Here is an 18,768-nt window from a genome sequence, read left to right on the forward strand (position 1 = left end):
CTAACACTAGACCCTAAGCCATAACCATAAGCCTTAAACATAAAACCCTAACCATAAAACCTAAAACACTAAACCCTAAACTTGAAACCTAAAACTCAAAACCATAAAAATTGAAATCCCAATACCACAAAACATAAACCATGAAACCTTAAAGTCTTAAACTATAAGGCCTAAACCTTGAACCCTAAGCTTAAAACTTAAAACCCTAAACCTTAGACCTTAAAGCCCTAAGCCATTAACTTTAGCCTTAACCTTTAAGCCTTTAACCCTCACCTTGACCCTTAACCCTAACCTTAAACCCTAAACTCGATTCCCAACCCAAAACCCTTAACCTTTAACTTAAACTTTAAACCCTTAACCCTAACCTTAAACCTTAACCTTTAACCCTTGAACCCTAAATTTTAAACCCTAACAATAGACCCTTAAACACTAAACACTAAACCCTTAACCATAATAATGAAGTCTTAACCCTGACATTAAGCCTATAGATCATAAACCTTAAATCTACCCTAGGCCCTACATCCTAGATCATAAAACCTAGACCCAAACCTTAAACCCTAAACCCTAAACATTCATATTTATAATAGCCTATTTTTAGTGAAATCAGAATAATGGTTTTGGGACCACAAATTCGATGAGTAAACTATTATTTTATTATTAATTTAATGTCTATAGGGATATTAATGAGGTCATATTAAAATTTCGTTAAGAAATTTTAATGCTTGTTTGATTAATAAAGTGAAAATGACTAAATCGTAAAAAGTAAAAGTAGAGTTCCATTAGTTAAAAGGGTCAAATGGCTATGGAACTTTAAAAGTAAGTTGACTTAGATGGTAATTAGACCATTATTATAGTTAGTTGACATTCATGGTGTAACACCCCTAACCCGTATTCGTCATTAGAATAGGGTTACGGAGCATTACTAGAGATTACATTTCAAAACAATCAAAAATTTAAAACATATATTTCACAACATCATTCATAGCAAACTCCATTAATAACATACATATTGTCCCATATACGAGCCCTCAAGGCCCTAAAAACACATTAGAAACAAATCGAGACTAAATCAAGAACATATAGAATTTTTCGAGAAAATATGAAAATTTGCAAACTGTAGGGGTCACACGACCGTGTCGCCTGGCCGTCTGTCACACATAGCTGAGACACACGCCCTAGTCTTTGGTCGTGTGGACGAAAAATAGGCCATTTTTCTCACCCATTCATGCATTTTCCATATATAAACAAGCCTTAAAGTTGCACTTAAAACATACATAACCAAGCTAAATTAATAAGACATATATTCATATAACCAATATGCCCAAAGGGTACCTCAATCACAACAACTAACATGTACTTTATAGATGCAAAATTTAGGCACAAAACAACTAACTTGTAATCAATTTCATGCCAATATTTATCTCCATGTTCACATATCATAGTCACACTCATTATACCAATTTTGCCATTCAATGTTCATTAATAAGCATTAGCAAAAATAGCCATAAATGTCAACTACATTATCTATACCAAATAACCACATTCAAGCATATCAAAGGACAACTCATAACATACATTTTTAACTACCATTCCATCTTCCATCAATCAAGCACCATAAGCCATGATATCAACCATTATAAGTCCACAAACATATATCAACCTAACAACCATTTCAGTGACTCAAAATACCATAATTACAAGCCAAAACATAATGACTATAATATCAACCAAAACACCTATACATGTGCATATTTAAACAATTATCACTTAACTTTTTTTCATACCAAAACATAACATAATTGATACATAATAACCATACCATTTTGGCCATTTAAAGATACATTAACACATACTAATTCTGGTCATTTCAATACATACACCAATTTGACCATATTAACCACAACCAACAAGATATCAATAGTAACTTAAGTACCTCAAATCTGAGACAACAATTCATACCATAATCATCAACTAAAATGACATATATTGTAATATCCTGAAAATTACTACTGAAATACCCCGAAAACTACTACAGTAAGAAATTAGGTATCCTTGATATAGTAAAATAAGGAAATAAAGAGGCAAAAAGGGAAATTTTGAGTTATGGCAACGTTGGAAAGTATATTATGATATATTAATTCAAGAAAGGATTAAATCGTAAAAGTGAGAAAAGTTATGTTGACCAAGAGTAAATACTCAAAAATTGAGGGGGTAAAGTGTAAATATGAAAAATTTGAAGGAGCAATAGTGAAAATATTTTAATGGTGGAATAATCTAGAAACTAAGGAAAATGGATGAATTAGGACCAAATTGCAAAGGTGAAGAATTTTAAGGGACTAAATCACAATTTTACCAAATTAAGTGATGACTCAAGAATGGAATTTTAAAAGATTATGAAGGGCAAAACGATCAATTAGAGAGAGAGAACTCTAGAAGGTAATGATGATGTTGGTGATATTTTTAATTAATTAATTAGATAAATGTTATTTAATTAATATTTTATTAATATTTTTAAAGAAATCATCATCTTCCCATGCATCCAACGTGAGAAGAAGAGAGAAAGAAAGAAAGTTTTGTTTTCTTTACAATTTGGTCCTTCCACCAAAAATTCACCATTTTCACCTAGAAATCAAAAGAATTTTCATATCCATCAAGAGAGAAAGATAACAAGGAGACTATGGGGAGTTAGAATATCAAGTTAGATTCAAGAAAGAGAAGTTGAAGGAGAGAGAAAATCAAGTTAAAGGTTGAAACTAATAGGACAAGGTAAGAACATCAAGATTTCAATATATTTTTAAGTTTGATATTATTGAAAAAGCATAGAATTGATGTTATAGTAGAGTTTTCTTATATAAGGTCTTATGTTCTTGATATATTAGTGAAGGAAATAAGTGAAAGTGATGAGAAATATTATAGAGAAAGGGAGTTATAAACTTAGTAATCAACATCTTGCACTAAAACAGTTTTGCATAGCAGCAGTAGGTTAACTTTGAAAAATTACAATAAATTTTGTAAATTGAATTATAGGACAAATAAAATATTGAATTAAATAATACTGAGTCTAGTTTCTCATAGAAGAAACGGTGTAAGTAATGGAATTTTAAATCATGAGATATAATAAATTTTGTGAGACAAGGTCAGAATGATTTTGGGTTCCCCTGTTCTGACTTTGGAAAATCATAAAAATTGTAGAAAAATAATTAGGGACTTAAATTTATATGTTTAAAATTCTTAATGAGTCTATTTTCAAAAAATAAATGATAACATGATATTACATTTCAATAATGAACATTATAGGTTAAATATAAACATATACCAATGCCTCAAGATTTACCAAACCATAGTTACAAACTCGTAAGTGAGTAAATTCATTAATGTCACATATATTTATAATTCATAACATGAAAGGATTTTATGGGACATAATGTATAACCATCAACATTTCTATAAAGTTATACATCTTTCAATTTACTTACTTTCCTTTCTATTCCCAATGCTTATCATAAGCCTCAACAACGTTATTAGTTCTCAATTCAATGTATTAACCCATGACATAGATAGATTAATTCAAAGCATAAGCAATTTACTAACATATGAATACATCATTTATCTCATTAAACTTTTTATAACATCATAATACATCCCAATTACGTACTTACCGTATCATTCCCTTTTTTTACCCGTTTCATATACATAATACAAGCTTAACCATAAACATCAATCATATCCACAAGTTTGGCATAAGCCTAAGCACATCAACAACACATGTTAGTTCATTTAAACATGATTCATATCAATTTGACATGGATAACCACTATACTTGAGCATGATTCAATTGGATTTATCATCCATCTCAACATAACATATTTTCCATGTAACTCACCATTTCAATTTCTTTCATACGTGTACATATCTTAGTTCGTATAAAACTCGTACCATTTTCTTTTCAAATCATGCCCGTTGAACCGTTTAGAATACCATTGGATATCCGGGATAGCTCACACAAAGCATGCTAACTCATATAACTGTAATTCGTCAATTTCTGTACATATATGCTCACACGAGCTATGAATAACTATGCTCACACGAGCTGTGAAAATGGGTCTGCTCACATAAGTTGGGGGTTAGAACGTAACTACAAGATGTTGCTCACATGAGTTGTGGAGTATCCGCAACACATACCTAACCTCGGCCATTAGTAGGACATTTAAGACCAACAAACGAATCATGTAAACCCTAATGACATGTCATTTTTATCCTACGAATTCTTAAGGTTCAAATGGGGCTCGATAGTTGTCGTACGTCGCTGGATTTACGTCATTTCATAACACGATAAATTGTATAATAACATATATATATTGATTCATTTTTAATAAAAATCATATAATAACATTCAATTTAACCAACATTATACATAATACAATTCATACAAACTTACCTGGCTAAATTGAAGAAATGTCAAAGTATAGGGGCATTTTGGTAATTTTTATTCTCCTCGATTTTCCACCTAATCTTGATCTAAATTAATAATTTCATTTAATCTATTAATTTAGACAGTAAAAAATATATTTTATGCAATTTAGTCTTTTTACATTGTTACAAAATTGCCCTTAAATTTTTACTTTTATTCAATTTAGTCCCTAAATCTAAAACATGCAAATTAACCATTTTATCCAAAATTGAGTCTAGTATAATAATTATGACATCCAATATAGCCCATTATTGCAACAATTTCACATCAAATCCTTGTACTTTTACTATTTTAATACTATTTTAACAATTTAGTCCCTTATCGAAAAATTCATCAAAAATCACTTAATAAAATACTTTTAAATAAAAATAATATTTAAAATTCATCATTTAACATCTAAAATCACAAGGTTTATCAATGGCAACATTCAAAATCTTTAATAGTTTCAAAATCGAAGGTACGGGCTAGCTGGACCTAGTTGCAACGATCTCAAAAACATAAAAATTATTAAAATTGGAGCCAAAATCACATACCATGCAAGTATATTTTCCATGTCCAAAAGCTTCATCTCAACGCCCATGGATGTTCGGTTGATGAAGAAGAAAACTAAAAAGATAACAAATTAACCTTTTGTTTTATTTTAATTTAATATAATTATCAAATTACCATATTAACCTTAGTTAATAATTAAATAAAACATCAAATTCATGTCCATTATTGTCCACTAACACCTTGAATGGTCTAATTACCATTTATATCCTTTTTCCTTTATTCAATTAACCATTTAATCACCCAAATCAAATAGTGATCAAATTTTACATCTTTTACGATTTAGTTCTTTTTAATTAATTAACTATTGAAACGTTAAATTTTTTAACGAAACTTTAATACCACCTTAATGACAATTCGTAAATTTTTATAAAAATATTTACAGCTCAATTTATAGAAATAAGGTCCTAATACCTCATTTTCTAAAGCTACTTGAACTTAGGGTCTTACCACTCAAACTTAATAAATCGTTAAATAACATAAATTATCAAATCAAAAACATTTTTAAAAATCACATTTGACTCGTAAATATTAACTAATAATATTTACGAACTTACTTGTCGAATTTGGTGGCCTCAAAACCATTGTTTCTGATACCACTAAAAAACGGGCTATTACACATGGCAAGGTTTTATTGAAATTATTAAAGTTTTAAAGGTTAAAATTGTAAATGTGTAATTAAAGGTTAAATTAAATAAAACCAAATAACACTCATATTCTTCAAGCTTTGTTTCAACCAAATATTGAATGAAAAGAAGCCATTTTAGGGTTTGAGCATTTAATTGGCTTTCTCTCTTGAATGTAAGTGTTTTTGAGTCCCGTTTTTAATGATTTCTATATTTTTTTAGGTCGTTTTAGCTTAATCTAACTAGCCTGAGGATCAATTTGTAAAACTATTATAGATTAAGGATTATGCCATGAATGTTTTTTTTTATGATTCTTGATGTTTAATGATAGATTACGAGTCCTTGTTGATAAATAAACAAGTTTTATAAAGTGGTTTTTGATGAAAATTGCATTTAGTGAGTTGTTTGTAAAAAATAGTAAAAGTTCATGTTAAGTTTATGGAATGATGATTGGTATGGGTTGGTTTAAGTCTCTAGAGAAATTGATTAGTTTGAAAGGAGGATTAAAACGCTTAAATTTTACTTTTTGAGCTTAAAGACTAAATTGTAAAAACTTAAAATGTTATAGGCAAAATAATAATTTTGCATAAATGTGAAATGTGGACTAAATTGAATACTAGGGGTATTAAATGGATTGAATTTTTCTATTTAGATCAAGATAGATCATGTACGGGTTTAGATCGGGGAAAAGCTAAAGCCTCGGATTAGTTCAACTTTGTTTTTACGCCCTAATTGTCAAGGTAAGTTCTTATGAATAGTTATTTATCATGTGAATTGATTGATATATAAATAAATCAATGCCACCACAGTTATCGAGTCTCGGTTGAACCTTAGGAATTTGTAGGAAACAAATGACATGTTATTAGGGATTTCATGTTTCGGGTGCTGGCCTTAAATGTCCTACCGATGGTTGAGGTCCTACATTTGTTGCAGATACTCCAAAGCTCGTATGAGCAGCATCATGTAGCTTACATTCTGATCCACAGCTCATGTGAGCAAGCCCATTTCACAGATCGTGTGAGCAACAACATAAAAGAAATGTTACGATTATATATTTAAGCAAATTATGTGTGAGCTTTCCTAAGTATCCGACGATATTCTAGTTAGTTCAAAGGGCAAGAAAGGGATTGAAATGGTAAGTTTTCAAATGGTGTTATGCATATGTTCATGGAAAGGATGGATGATTCAAATGATGTACTTGCATATGGAAATGAATTATCATGTGGATAATCCAAATGAGTTATGTATAAATACACTAACTTGTGTATTGATGATGATGTTTAGGCTTGTGCCAAGCTTGTGGTTTGAGATACATTATGCTTATACTTATTGTTATATAAATGAAATGGTAAGTTATGTTTCATTTTCTATGAACTTACTAAGTATTATGTGCTTACGTAGTTTCTTTCCTATGTTTTATAGATTATCAAAAGCTCGTCGGAGATCTATCACACTATCCAACATAAATATCGGTAGTTTTGATTGTTTTGGCCAAGGTTATAGTGGCATGTATAGGTGGACTTGTAATGGTGTTTAGTTGAATATTTAATGGATGGATTGGTATGTATAACTTGTGCAAGTTGTCTTGGTTGGTACCATTTGATACCATGTTGGATTGTGTCATTTTGGGTACTTGTGAGGCATGAGTAGAATGGCTCAAATGGTATGTTTGTAGTGATGTGTTAATGGTCATGTTTGTGGCATGATTTGATAGAAGTTGAATTATAATTGATGATGGAAATGTGACCAAATATGCATGTTTAGGTAAGTTTTGATGTTTGCATTTTAGGTGCCTTGAATCGCATATTGGTTAATTGATTTTAGGACTCTTGAATTGGTCATTATGTGTATGTTTTGATAGGGTTCTGATGCCTTGATTTTGTGCACAAAAGGTCTTAAGGTTTATGCTTGAGTTGGTGTTGGAAATGGCTTGATTTTGAGCAAATTTATGTCCACGCGACCTGAGACACGGGCGTGTGACTTAGCCATGTGTGACACATGGCCTGACGACACGGCCGTGTGTCCCCTGTAGGTTATTTTGCATGCAATTCAGTGAGTTACATTACCTAATACATGGGCATGTGAGGCAATTTTGAGAGTTACACGGCCTGACACATGGGCGTGTGACCCTACTCAGAGAGTTACATGGGCTGGGACATGGCCGTGTGTCCCTAGTTCGAAGGTTACACAACTTGAGACACGGGCATGTGTCTCAACCGTGTGAGGCACACGGCCTGGCTATACAGTCATGTGACCTTATATTCTAAAATTTGTAACTTTTTTATAAACTTTCCAAACGATTTCAATTTGGTCTCGAATTGTTTCTAAGGTGTTTCTAGGCCTCGAGGGCTCAATTTAGGGACGATATGTTTGTGAATGATTGTTTTATAATATGTTTATGATAATGTATGAAATGTATGTTTTAACGTTCAGTTTGTACGGTAATGCTCTGTAACCCTAATCTTGCGACAGATACGGGTTAGGGGTGTTACAATCTCCATTTTACTTTAGTTATTGTGACTTTAAGCTCTTACATTATTAAATAAAGCCATTGTATTGACTTAAGCTCCCAACATCACGTTTGTTTTGCAACTTGATAATATTCTAACTCATTTCACCTTTCTCTAAGGTCCATCTCCAAGCTTGATCTATCAACAAAAAATTGTAAACAAATAGGCAAATGATTACAAAACATTTTAAATAAAATCATGTTTAGAATTTTGGATTTAGGGCTTAAAATTTAGAGTTTAGGATTTAAAGTAAACTAAATGCTCAATTTTGGCTTAAAGATTTTAAACTCTTAAATGAGTGAGGGCCAAATCTTTCATGATGGTTGATTAAAGACCAAACTTTCTTAGACTAAGGAATTTTGCGAGCAATTGTACGACTAACAAAAGCCTTTATTTGAATTGGTCCATAAAATTTTGGTGACCACTTTGAATTGCAAAAGTTTTTATTTGAATAAGTAAGAAAAAGTAATCTTTAATCAGCCACTTTTACACTCAAGATGAGAAATGCTGCAGTGAAATGTTTAAGCTTAGAGTAAGCATTTAATCCTTATCATGACTAAGCCAAAATATGAGAACTTTCCGGCAGTGCTGTATAAAAACTCGAGTCTCCTTTCCGCTCTGGTGACAGAATTCACGAGCGTTTAAAATAGATTTATAGCCACAGGGATCAGTATTCCATAAAGGCCCACAGAGTCCACACGTTGAAAAATATATCTAAGAAACTATGAAAAAGAAAGCTCAAACGTCAAACCACATCCATACATTGAAGGAGAGGCTATCCGTAATCTCACCCTCTCGTTTCAGTCATCCACCAATTACTTACCGCTCACTTATGCACTTGTACTTAATCAAAACTAAAACCTGTGTGCCTCTGCTACGCACCACTTCTTAAGCAGCTTCCTCTACGATCATAATGGTGTCGGTTACTGTTTCTGTAGCCAAACCAACCCTTCAGGTTCATTGTCGCTCGTCTTATTAACTAGTGCTGCGTATCCCTTTTACTGATCAAATCAACGTTCTTTTTCTTCCAGGCAAATGCAAAGGGTTTTGCGGAATTCTCAGGTCTGCGCAACTCAGCTAGCCTTACCTTTGCCAGGAAAACGTCGGATGACTTTCAATCAGTCATTGCTTTCCAGACTTCTGCTGTGAGTTTGACGCTAGCTCTATCTATCAGCTTTTTCTCAGCGTCTTCATCCTAGGCTTCACCCACCGTCATATTGTTACCTTAACTCTGAAGAGAGAACTTTTTTCTCTGCTGCAGAATGCAGAGTTGACGATGCCACACACGCACGCAATATAATGATCAATATCTATTTATTTCCTATAGCATTTGCGTTGTTTATTTATAACTAGTGATAGTTGTGAAGAACCGGAAATCATCTTAATAATATAATACAATGCCAAAGCTCACGGCTGTCCTTTGACCTTAAATTCCTCAGCAGACTTGCAAGTAGCGAAAGGGACAACTGAACTGAAAATATCTTCAATTGTCTCTTTATACGTGTTACACTACACGGTTTCTTGAAGAGCATGTAACTCTTATCTTGTTTATGAATGATGTGCCTTGCAATTCTGGTTCGCAGATGTAAAAATATGCTGAATCTATCATTCATTCAAAATACAATTGGAACTACCTTGTTCCTTTTACTTATGTGCATCTTGTTTGTAGTTGGGAATCAATAATGGTGGATACCGGAAAGGCGTGGTAGAGGCAAAGCTAAAGGTCGCTATTAATGGGTTTGGTAGGATTGGCAGGAACTTCTTAAGGTGCTGGCACGGCCGTAAGGACTCCCCACTTGATGTCATTGCAATCAATGACACTGGTGGTGTTAAGCAGGCTTCTCACCTTCTCAAGTATGACTCTACCCTTGGGATATTTGAAGCCGATGTTAAGCCTGTTGGTGATAACGCCATATCTGTTGATGGCAAGGTCATCAAGGTCGTTTCTGACCGCAACCCTGTCAACCTCCCATGGAAGTAAGAATTTATGTTTCTCATATCTCTAGTTCCACAATAAAATGCCTCAGATTTTCATATAAATTAACAATTCCTAAACAATTGTTGGTTATCATTCAAAATGACAATGTTGATGCAGAGACTTAGGGATAGACCTGGTGATCGAAGGAACTGGTGTGTTCGTCGATAGAGATGGTGCAGGAAAGCACATCCAAGCAGGAGCGAAGAAAGTGCTCATAACTGCCCCAGGAAAGGGTGATATCCCGACCTATGTTGTCGGAGTTAATGCTGACATATACAACCCAGATGAGCCCATAATCAGTAATGCTTCTTGCACCACCAATTGCCTTGCTCCCTTTGTCAAGGTTCTGGACCAGAAATTTGGTAACTCCTTTGACCAGATTGTCCCCGTGCCTACAAATTTCTTAGTTTGCCTCGGTTTTTAATTCGCACTTCTTAAAATGGTTCGAATCAAGTGGTACGTACGTATGTTAAGTAGATATAGTACTGATATGCCTATTTAGAAGAATGGCGCTTTTCTAGTTATACACCTAGTGCCTAGTCAAAGATTCCAAGACTAGGCAACCTTCTGACAGTTTAATAGTTACGAACAGAACATGTAGGCATGCGATAATACAGAACTAACATAATATATGGCAGGTATAATCAAGGGCACAATGACTACAACTCATTCATATACTGGTGACCAACGATTACTCGATGCTAGCCACCGCGACCTCAGGCGTGCTAGAGCTGCAGCTCTCAACATTGTTCCGACTTCAACTGGTGCAGCGAAGGCTGTGGCCCTTGTACTCCCTACTCTCAAAGGCAAACTAAATGGCATTGCCTTGCGTGTACCAACACCAAATGTCTCGGTCGTTGACTTAGTTGTCCAGGTCTCAAAGAAGACCTTCGCTGAAGAGGTGAATGCTGCTTTCAGAGAAAGTGCAGAGAAGGAGCTTAAGGGTATCCTTTCTGTATGCGATGAACCCCTTGTCTCAGTTGATTTCAGGTGCTCTGATGTGTCCTCCACCGTTGATGCATCACTCACCATGGTAATGGGAGACGACATGGTTAAGGTGATTGCTTGGTACGACAATGAGTGGGGTTACTCTCAAAGAGTTGTAGACTTGGCTGACATTGTTGCCAACAACTGGAAGTGATTCGAAATACTTGTCTGCAGTGTGATATGGTTAATTTTTGCTCACCTCATTTCTTTTCGGCTTTCATCAAGAATGTATAATTTTAACGTGGACTGTATGCAATAAAAATCGTGCTTGCACTTTGATGGCCTTCCTCCATGCTATATATGCTATTTCTTGGTTGAAGCATATGGAGTATAATAAAAAAAAACAGTTTAATTCATATGCTATAAACCTAATTAATTTAATCCTTATTTGAGATCAGTGATAATAATAAGAATAAAGCTTTTCATCTTCCGAATATGGATGCTTTTCTATCGGCTTTAGTCTCTCTAGCTCATAAAATTATATGCCTATCATTTTATGCGAGGTGAAACTCTCACAGCCCTCGAACAGTGTACAAATACAACTTCCCCTCCCTCGCCTTTCATCCTTTTTACCCTTTCCTCTTTTTGAGGGTAAACCAAGAATAGGCAGACATTGACAAACACGTTTAACACTGCAACTTTGAAAGGGTAAGGATGGTTTCACTGCAGGAATGTGTGAAATTTAACAACGATGCTTCTGTTGTTAGGTCTGTTGGAATTGCAGGGATTGGGGGAGTGCTTAGGGACGATAAAGGTCAAGTTCTTACATTATTTTTTGTTCCTGCTTTTTCATTGGATCCTGCTGTTAGTGAAACCATTGCCATTAAGGCTGCATTGGAGGTTTTCGACAGACTTTCTGGAAAGGAAAGGCTCATTTGGTTGTTGAGTCTAACTCTGAAATTTCCTGGTGTAGCCGACCTGCATAGAGACCTTGAAGATTTCTGGACCTCTTCCGAGTTATGTGCATGTGCAAATTCCTTGGCTGATTCACTTGCAAAGGATAGTGCTTGGCGAGAGAGTTGGTCCACTGGTTGGCGGTAGTTTCCTAGTAGGTGGTGGCCTGGTTTGGTGTATTCTGTTTTTTGGTGTATTACAGTTAGGTTGTAATTGATAAATTGTTTTGTTACAGAGAGAAAAGAAAAATATAATCTGCCTCACAGAAGAATAATCATATATATATTTCAAAAAGAGGGAAGGGGGGAGGGGGGGAAGAGGAAAAAAGTAACCTGGTGCATCTCAATCTCAAAAGCACCATACATCTTTAAAGTAATAAACACCAAAACCTTACTACCATCAGTTAATAAAATATTTAGCATAGTGTACACACTACTAATCTTTCAGCAGCACAAGAGCTATAGCCTCCCCAACATCCTGCTGATTAAAACAACCAATGTTTCTTCTTCGGCTTCTGAATTGGGGCACCTGGAACAAAGACGTTAGAACATTTTGTGCTTGAATATCCAAAACCCAAACCTAAAATCATGTTTTCACCCTAACCTTGGATCTCATATAGTGAATTGTAGTGTACCTCAGACCAGAAACTCAACCACAGTTCTGCATTAATTAAGACAGAAAGGATGAAAACTGTAAGGATGCATTCTTGGATATCAAACAGATTTTTGAACCTAAGCAATCAGTACAGCACGTTTCTTGTTAAAATATAAATGCAGTCCAAGTGGGAGGATATGAGAAACAAATTCAATTTAACCGAAAACCAAACAGTTTGGTTGAATAAAATGCTTATTTTTTAAGAGATTCTATAGCAAGCTTTATGTTAAAGGGATTAGGAAATAGAAAAAGCTGTGGCACAAGGAATGCCATCAGGTCCTAGGATGGAAGAATGAAAAGCCAGTCTTACAAGTCAGTAAGTTTATTGAGCACTCTCAACTTGAGACAACCAAAAAAAATTATTTGTGAAGTAAGACTCATGTGCAAGCAGGATTATTTTTAGGAAAATGGGAAGACGGGCAGTAGGCTGCAGATTTGGGACCTTGACCTTCAAGCACGCTAAAGTATGCACCCATGTAAAACACACACCGATAACAGTGAATTGAGGGATGCTGAATAAATACATTTTTAAAAAATGTTACAGGGAATGACAACAGTGTTTTCCTATTTAAAAAAAAAAACACTTTCCATTCTTACCATGTTTAGGAGGCTGGCTTTGTGGCATAATTTCAATAAAGCAAGTATCTCTGAATGATGTCAAAAGGCATATCTTTGCTGCAAACTGCAAATACGCAAATAGCACATATTACACACTGATATTGAGGCATTTTACTTGGGATATTGCAACCTCAGAACACATTCACAATACTTAATTGGGAAATTTTTTTAGAAAAAATTAAGAAAAAAGAAAAGAAAGGATAAACTCTTCAGACATTTCTAACAATATTATCACAACCATATCATCATTATCAGATATTTCAAAAAACCAACAAAGAAGTCAACATCTAATATATACATATATAAATATATATATATATGAACATTTAGATACGTTAAAGGCTAAATTATAAAATATAGATGAAACTAGGCAAATGAACAGAAGTTTCACTGGAGAAGTCACAAAAAAATGTCATTCAATGATATCTGAGATATTTGCATAACAAAATACTTCAGTTGAAATAGTATTTACACCATCTGCATGCTGATTTGGAATAGTATTTAAACCATCTGCATGCTGATTTCCAATGTATTATATTGGGGTTGGGATCCTATCCAATACTTTTTCATCCATTGCTTTTTAATATACAAATCATTACCATTTAAATGGTGATTAAAGTTGTATTGGATAATAATGGACATAAAAGTAATGGATGGGAACCAAACCCATTATATTGTGCATGGAGGGTTAAAGATAATAAATGAGAGAGATGCAACAGAAACTGACAGCTGAATGATATGATACAAAACACGAATATGATGATTACCTAATAGAAGAGTAAGATAAAAAGAGGCAGGAATTTACGATAGTTTTTACGAAGACAACCTTATCAGAAGCTGCTTGTAAGGTAACATGGTCCCCCCACTCTCCAGATCTACACAATAAGGTTAATTAGAATTTAAAACCTTCACTGTGAGCCAAAAATAAAGTTAAACTAAACTCTAAAACAGAAGTATCAGTTCAAGTAACACTTGTCACGTCAAAGCAGAGAGTGTACAGACCCTTAATGAAGCAACATACTTTGCCATTTTCTTGCAATATCGCTTGTATTTCATTGGAACATATCCTTCATACAAGTTACGGTTGTCTTTAAGCTGGAATATGGAAAAGAAAAAAGAAAAGAAAAATAAGTAATCATTTAAAATTAATTAATATTTCTTTTCATCCTGCCTTTAGAATACCTATCACAAACCTAAAATTCCAATTTATTTTTCAGAGAATTCAGTTAGCGAACTTTAAATTGACCATATAAGTTCAAAAAAGAAAAATACAAAAATAGGGATAATATTGATTGTTAATATATGGAAAAGAAGGAATGTCAGCAACAAGAGCTTGTATGCTGTCAGTGGCTAAATGTCTTTATACTGAGTTGGGGCAGGTGCCATCACTTCCAAGATAATTTTGCATAACTTTAATAGTTCATAGTGGTAGTTTGACACTAATCAAAGTTAAAGGTGCTAAATATCTTCAATTTGAATGGTAGAAAATTAAAGAAGAGGTAAAATTTCACTATGGCTATGGTTTAGAGACAAGAGGAAGGAGCTGGAAGAAATTGCGGCAAAAAACATTTTGCCATAATTCTCGAGGAGACAGCCACTGCCAAAGTAGATAATCAGGGGAACACTAAGAAGAAAAGTGGTACTCTTAGCAGAGACAACAGTTAAAAGAGATAATATGGAGATATATTCAATTGATAAAAAGATGTTAAAACTGGGCTTTATACTATTTTTTTCTGGGACTATAGGTAAATAGGCTATGAAACTAGTATATATATCATCTTCGATTTTGAACTAAACAGCATCTAAACACTTATAAATTTAAGGGCCTTTTATTTAGTTTCACATCAAATATCTACATCCAATCCACTGTTCATGCCAAAAAGACACTGTACCTGTTTAACAATATCTTTCCGGACATGCTTGTGATACTCAGGGGACCTGTACATCTGATCTGAAAGTGCACGAAACTGCAAAGCAAGGAGGCATGATTTATAAAGCCTGACTATGACAATGAGGTGAAAGTATCAGAGAGAGATAGATTAACTTCAACCATTATTTGGTATTACTGTACCTGACAGTTCCCATCACCAGAGACCTTCACTTCATATAGACCATAAACATGAAGCCTGAGAAAAATGAGGGATTTACTAAATAATTTTATTCAAGACATATATAGAAGTCCAGAAATCTCTAAACAAAGACATTCTAACATGAGCCTAGTCACAAGTTTCTCAATCATATTCTAAAAGAAAGAAAGAAGAGGTAAAGCTCCAAGATGTCCATTAGACATAAGGAAAAAGCATTGAGGCTTGAAAGTTAAAGGTCCAAGAAAGAACAAAAGTATGCAGTAGTTACAAACTTACTCAAAGAAACATATTGCATAAGCTAGCTTAAAGAAAACAACTAACAGAAGAGTCATTTGTGCCTACTTCTGATGTTGCGTGAACCTTAATATTTCCTCCATCAATATGAAATATTTATGAGTCGCATGCAAACAGCTGTGCATGCTTAGAAATGGTTGTACATAGACACACATACTGACACATAAAAAGATTTGTGAACTGTCAATTTAAGAGACAAATGTCTTGTTGCAGACCTAGGTCACTGAGGTAAGCATAGACCATATTATTTTGAGCTCTCTGTAAGGGATAAACTCACAGGCTTCAGTGAATAAAAGAAAATATTAAAGAAAAGGAGAAAAGGCTAGCCAGTAGACTACTGAGCGAGGAGCATGCAAGAATTCAGGGATAGATTTATCTTACATATCAGATCTCTCTCTAAGATATACTAGCATAGTAACATCTACATGGAAAAAAAGAGTGAATTCATCTCCACCTATTGTATCAAGAGAGTAAGAAATTCAGTACATCAAATAAGGAAGATTTTTCAAAGCAGTGGAGAGATATAAATTAAAGTGTTACTCTGAAGAACACGACTTAACTAGTATGTTGTTTTGACGTAATTTCTCACTATAACATTCTTTACTCATCTAAATGATTCCTTTCATATAAACATTTAGATTCCATTTGGTTGATACTACTACTATATGAAAAGGAAACTACTATAAAGCAAAAGCAGAAGGTAAAATTAAGTATTATAGTTGATTTATAAATGGATAAATGATTAAAATGTAGGACCAGTTCACTAAATCAGTTAAATTCTTCAGATTTATCAATACATACAAAGTATACAAACCAAGGCGTCTTCCAATTTTTATCAACAATGCTACATGGATATGTATATCCATGATATTTCTAAACATCTTCCAAATGAATGAAGCTTGGAAGAATATTAAGAAGCGTTTAAATCCATGCTTTTGGAACTGTTAAGCATAAGACATACCTCTCTAGAAGACGTTGGTGATCCAAACTTGCATCATGTAGGCTGGGAATATAGGAGTTTATGTGTGGGACATGCTGAAATTTCAAGTATTATTCATTTAAAAGAGAATAATTATCACTAAATATCAATTAAAGGTAGCAGCAACAAAATTAATGTAATCAGCAAGAACTGTGAGGATCAGACAAAGTTGACAATGCCATAAAAACTTCATTGGGAAAAAAAATCTCAGTAATGGCCCCGTGAAGAAGCAGAACGGATTAATGATGATAAAACAGGAGAGCATCAAATGCATCGTTTCTCAGATGTAATGAATACTAAATGAGAACTGTGAAGAGGTTTTTTTCTTTGAATTTAAGGGGGAATGAGGGGGGACAAAATAAAACCTACTGAAATTTATTTAAAATGAATTCAGTTAAAGCTAAGATAGACAGATCCATGGAAAAGAAAAAAAAAAAAAAGGGAAACTTCAGAAGTTGACGGAAATAAATTAAATCAACAAGAAAAAAGAAAAAAAGAAGGGGAAAGTGGGACTGCATACAGGAACTGGTGCAAGACCAGAAAGGCGTCTAGCAACAGCGCCATCTAACTTGGAAAATTCTTCTGATAACACAACAGCAATCATCTGGTCATCCTCAGTATCCTGATGACTGCTCCAAGAGGTTGAGCTAGAACATTCACCCACGTGTTGTGCTCCATTCCTCATAGTGTAACACAAGCCGAAATGGAGAACTAGTCCTCGATATAAGACTCAACTAAAACAGGTGCTCAATGCTAAAGTACCAGAGAAAGAAGCTTCACAGAATGAAAACCATTCTTACATGTGTTAGTAAAGACGTAATATGTTTGATCGTCGGTTTTCATTCAATTATGATCACATTATAGTGACATTATGAAGGACTGAGCGGAGAAAATTAACAAGCAAGAAACACAAAAAGTATCCATGCAAGTGATAGGTCAAGATTGTAATTGGATTCTTTTCTTAATAAAATTTAATTAATACATCATTTTTCTAAGCAATCTACCTGTATATGATAATTATTTAAGGAAACTTGTTGGTATTGACCTAACAATAAGATTCAGGGATTAAGGAAGGAATTAAGGGCAAAGGAAATAATAATTAATAAGGAAAGATATATTCGATTCGATTAGACATCAACAGAAACATGGCATCATCTATCTATCTAATCAAATATGTAATGGATCTTCCAATGTTAAGAAAGTAAATAGCAAATTAGAAACAAGTGGGCATATATCATGAAGCTTAAAATCTGGAGTGAAAGGAAGAAAAGACGCCCAACTTACTAATGATAGGAACCACCGAAGATATGCCTGCAGTGGGCGGCGAAAGATGAGAGATGGTTGGATTGAATTTGATGGTGATCAGACTTTCCGAGTCTTGGAAGGGAGGAATTCTTTTTTGTTTTTTAATTTATATATTCTCTTTCTCTGGACTGCTTCCACGGATGTAAGCAGAAGAAAGAGAAGAGAAAATATTTATTTGTTTAGATTTGAAAAAGGCTGTGTCCCCATTCTAAAAACCTGAATGAGTCCTCTCATAGGTTGGGGGGTTTCCGTGTTTGGTAGTTAGTAGTTGGCTTTCGCGGCTTCTGCGCATTAAGACAACTCAACTCGCTCGTCACTTGTGTCGTGTCTTTTTCAATTTCTTTTTTCTTTCCCCCATGGCTTTTCCGTCCCACAAAGATTTTACTTTTTCTATTATTATTACTTTACTACAAATCAGCCACGCTATACTCTTGAGTATTTCTTCTTCTTCTTCTTCTTCTTTTTATCACATTTTATAATATTTAATTAATTATAAAAGAAATAATTTCATGTTAGTGTTTATAATTTTTTCCTTTTATCTAAAATAATTGAAATTCTAACATATTTACCCTCTAATTAAATGAAAAAAATTATTTCAAGTTAGTGTTTATTGTATTGGCAAGTCTTAGTTTCATATTATTAAAATCCCTGTCAAAGTATAACTTAGGTAGCATATGTGTAATTTCATCTTTAATAAAATAAATTTTAATATTCGAAATTAATAATAAAAATAAAATAGTATCCTAATGTCAATGTAATAATATAATAAAGAATATCATGCATTTAAATCAATTTACAACGTTCTCAAAGCTCACA

The 18,768-nt window shown here is 33.7% G+C and overlaps 2 protein-coding genes across 3 annotated transcripts; one reads left to right on the plus strand and one right to left on the minus strand.

The window, feature by feature from the left end:
• The first annotated feature begins 8,942 nt into the window (after positions 1 to 8,942).
• On the plus strand, positions 8,943 to 11,413 carry LOC105770131 (glyceraldehyde-3-phosphate dehydrogenase A, chloroplastic). Its single transcript, XM_012591197.2, has 5 exons — positions 8,943 to 9,111; positions 9,188 to 9,301; positions 9,826 to 10,133; positions 10,252 to 10,496; positions 10,773 to 11,413. The coding sequence occupies exons 1-5, from the start codon at positions 9,070 to 9,072 to the stop codon at positions 11,273 to 11,275; spliced, it is 1,212 nt and encodes a 403-aa protein (XP_012446651.1). The 5' UTR covers positions 8,943 to 9,069; the 3' UTR covers positions 11,276 to 11,413.
• An 858-nt stretch (positions 11,414 to 12,271) lies between these two features.
• LOC105770137 (OVARIAN TUMOR DOMAIN-containing deubiquitinating enzyme 12) lies at positions 12,272 to 18,210 on the minus strand. 2 transcript variants are annotated; one of them, XM_012591211.2, is made up of 10 exons: positions 17,932 to 18,210; positions 17,168 to 17,421; positions 16,630 to 16,703; positions 15,359 to 15,413; positions 15,180 to 15,254; positions 14,309 to 14,382; positions 14,093 to 14,162; positions 13,267 to 13,351; positions 12,619 to 12,675; positions 12,272 to 12,543 (listed from the first exon to the last, which is right to left on the minus strand). In XM_012591211.2, the coding sequence occupies exons 2-10, from the start codon at positions 17,330 to 17,332 to the stop codon at positions 12,500 to 12,502; spliced, it is 699 nt and encodes a 232-aa protein (XP_012446665.1). In that variant the 5' UTR covers positions 17,333 to 17,421; positions 17,932 to 18,210; the 3' UTR covers positions 12,272 to 12,499. The 2 variants fall into 2 exon arrangements, with proteins under 2 accessions (XP_012446665.1, XP_012446673.1); XM_012591219.2 differs by having other exon boundaries at positions 14,114 to 14,162; positions 17,932 to 18,207.
• Between the last annotated feature and the right edge of the window lie 558 nt (positions 18,211 to 18,768).

The sequence above is a fragment of the Gossypium raimondii genome, chromosome 7 (assembly GCF_025698545.1).
Source record: "Gossypium raimondii isolate GPD5lz chromosome 7, ASM2569854v1, whole genome shotgun sequence".
Taxonomy (NCBI): domain Eukaryota; kingdom Viridiplantae; phylum Streptophyta; class Magnoliopsida; order Malvales; family Malvaceae; genus Gossypium; species Gossypium raimondii.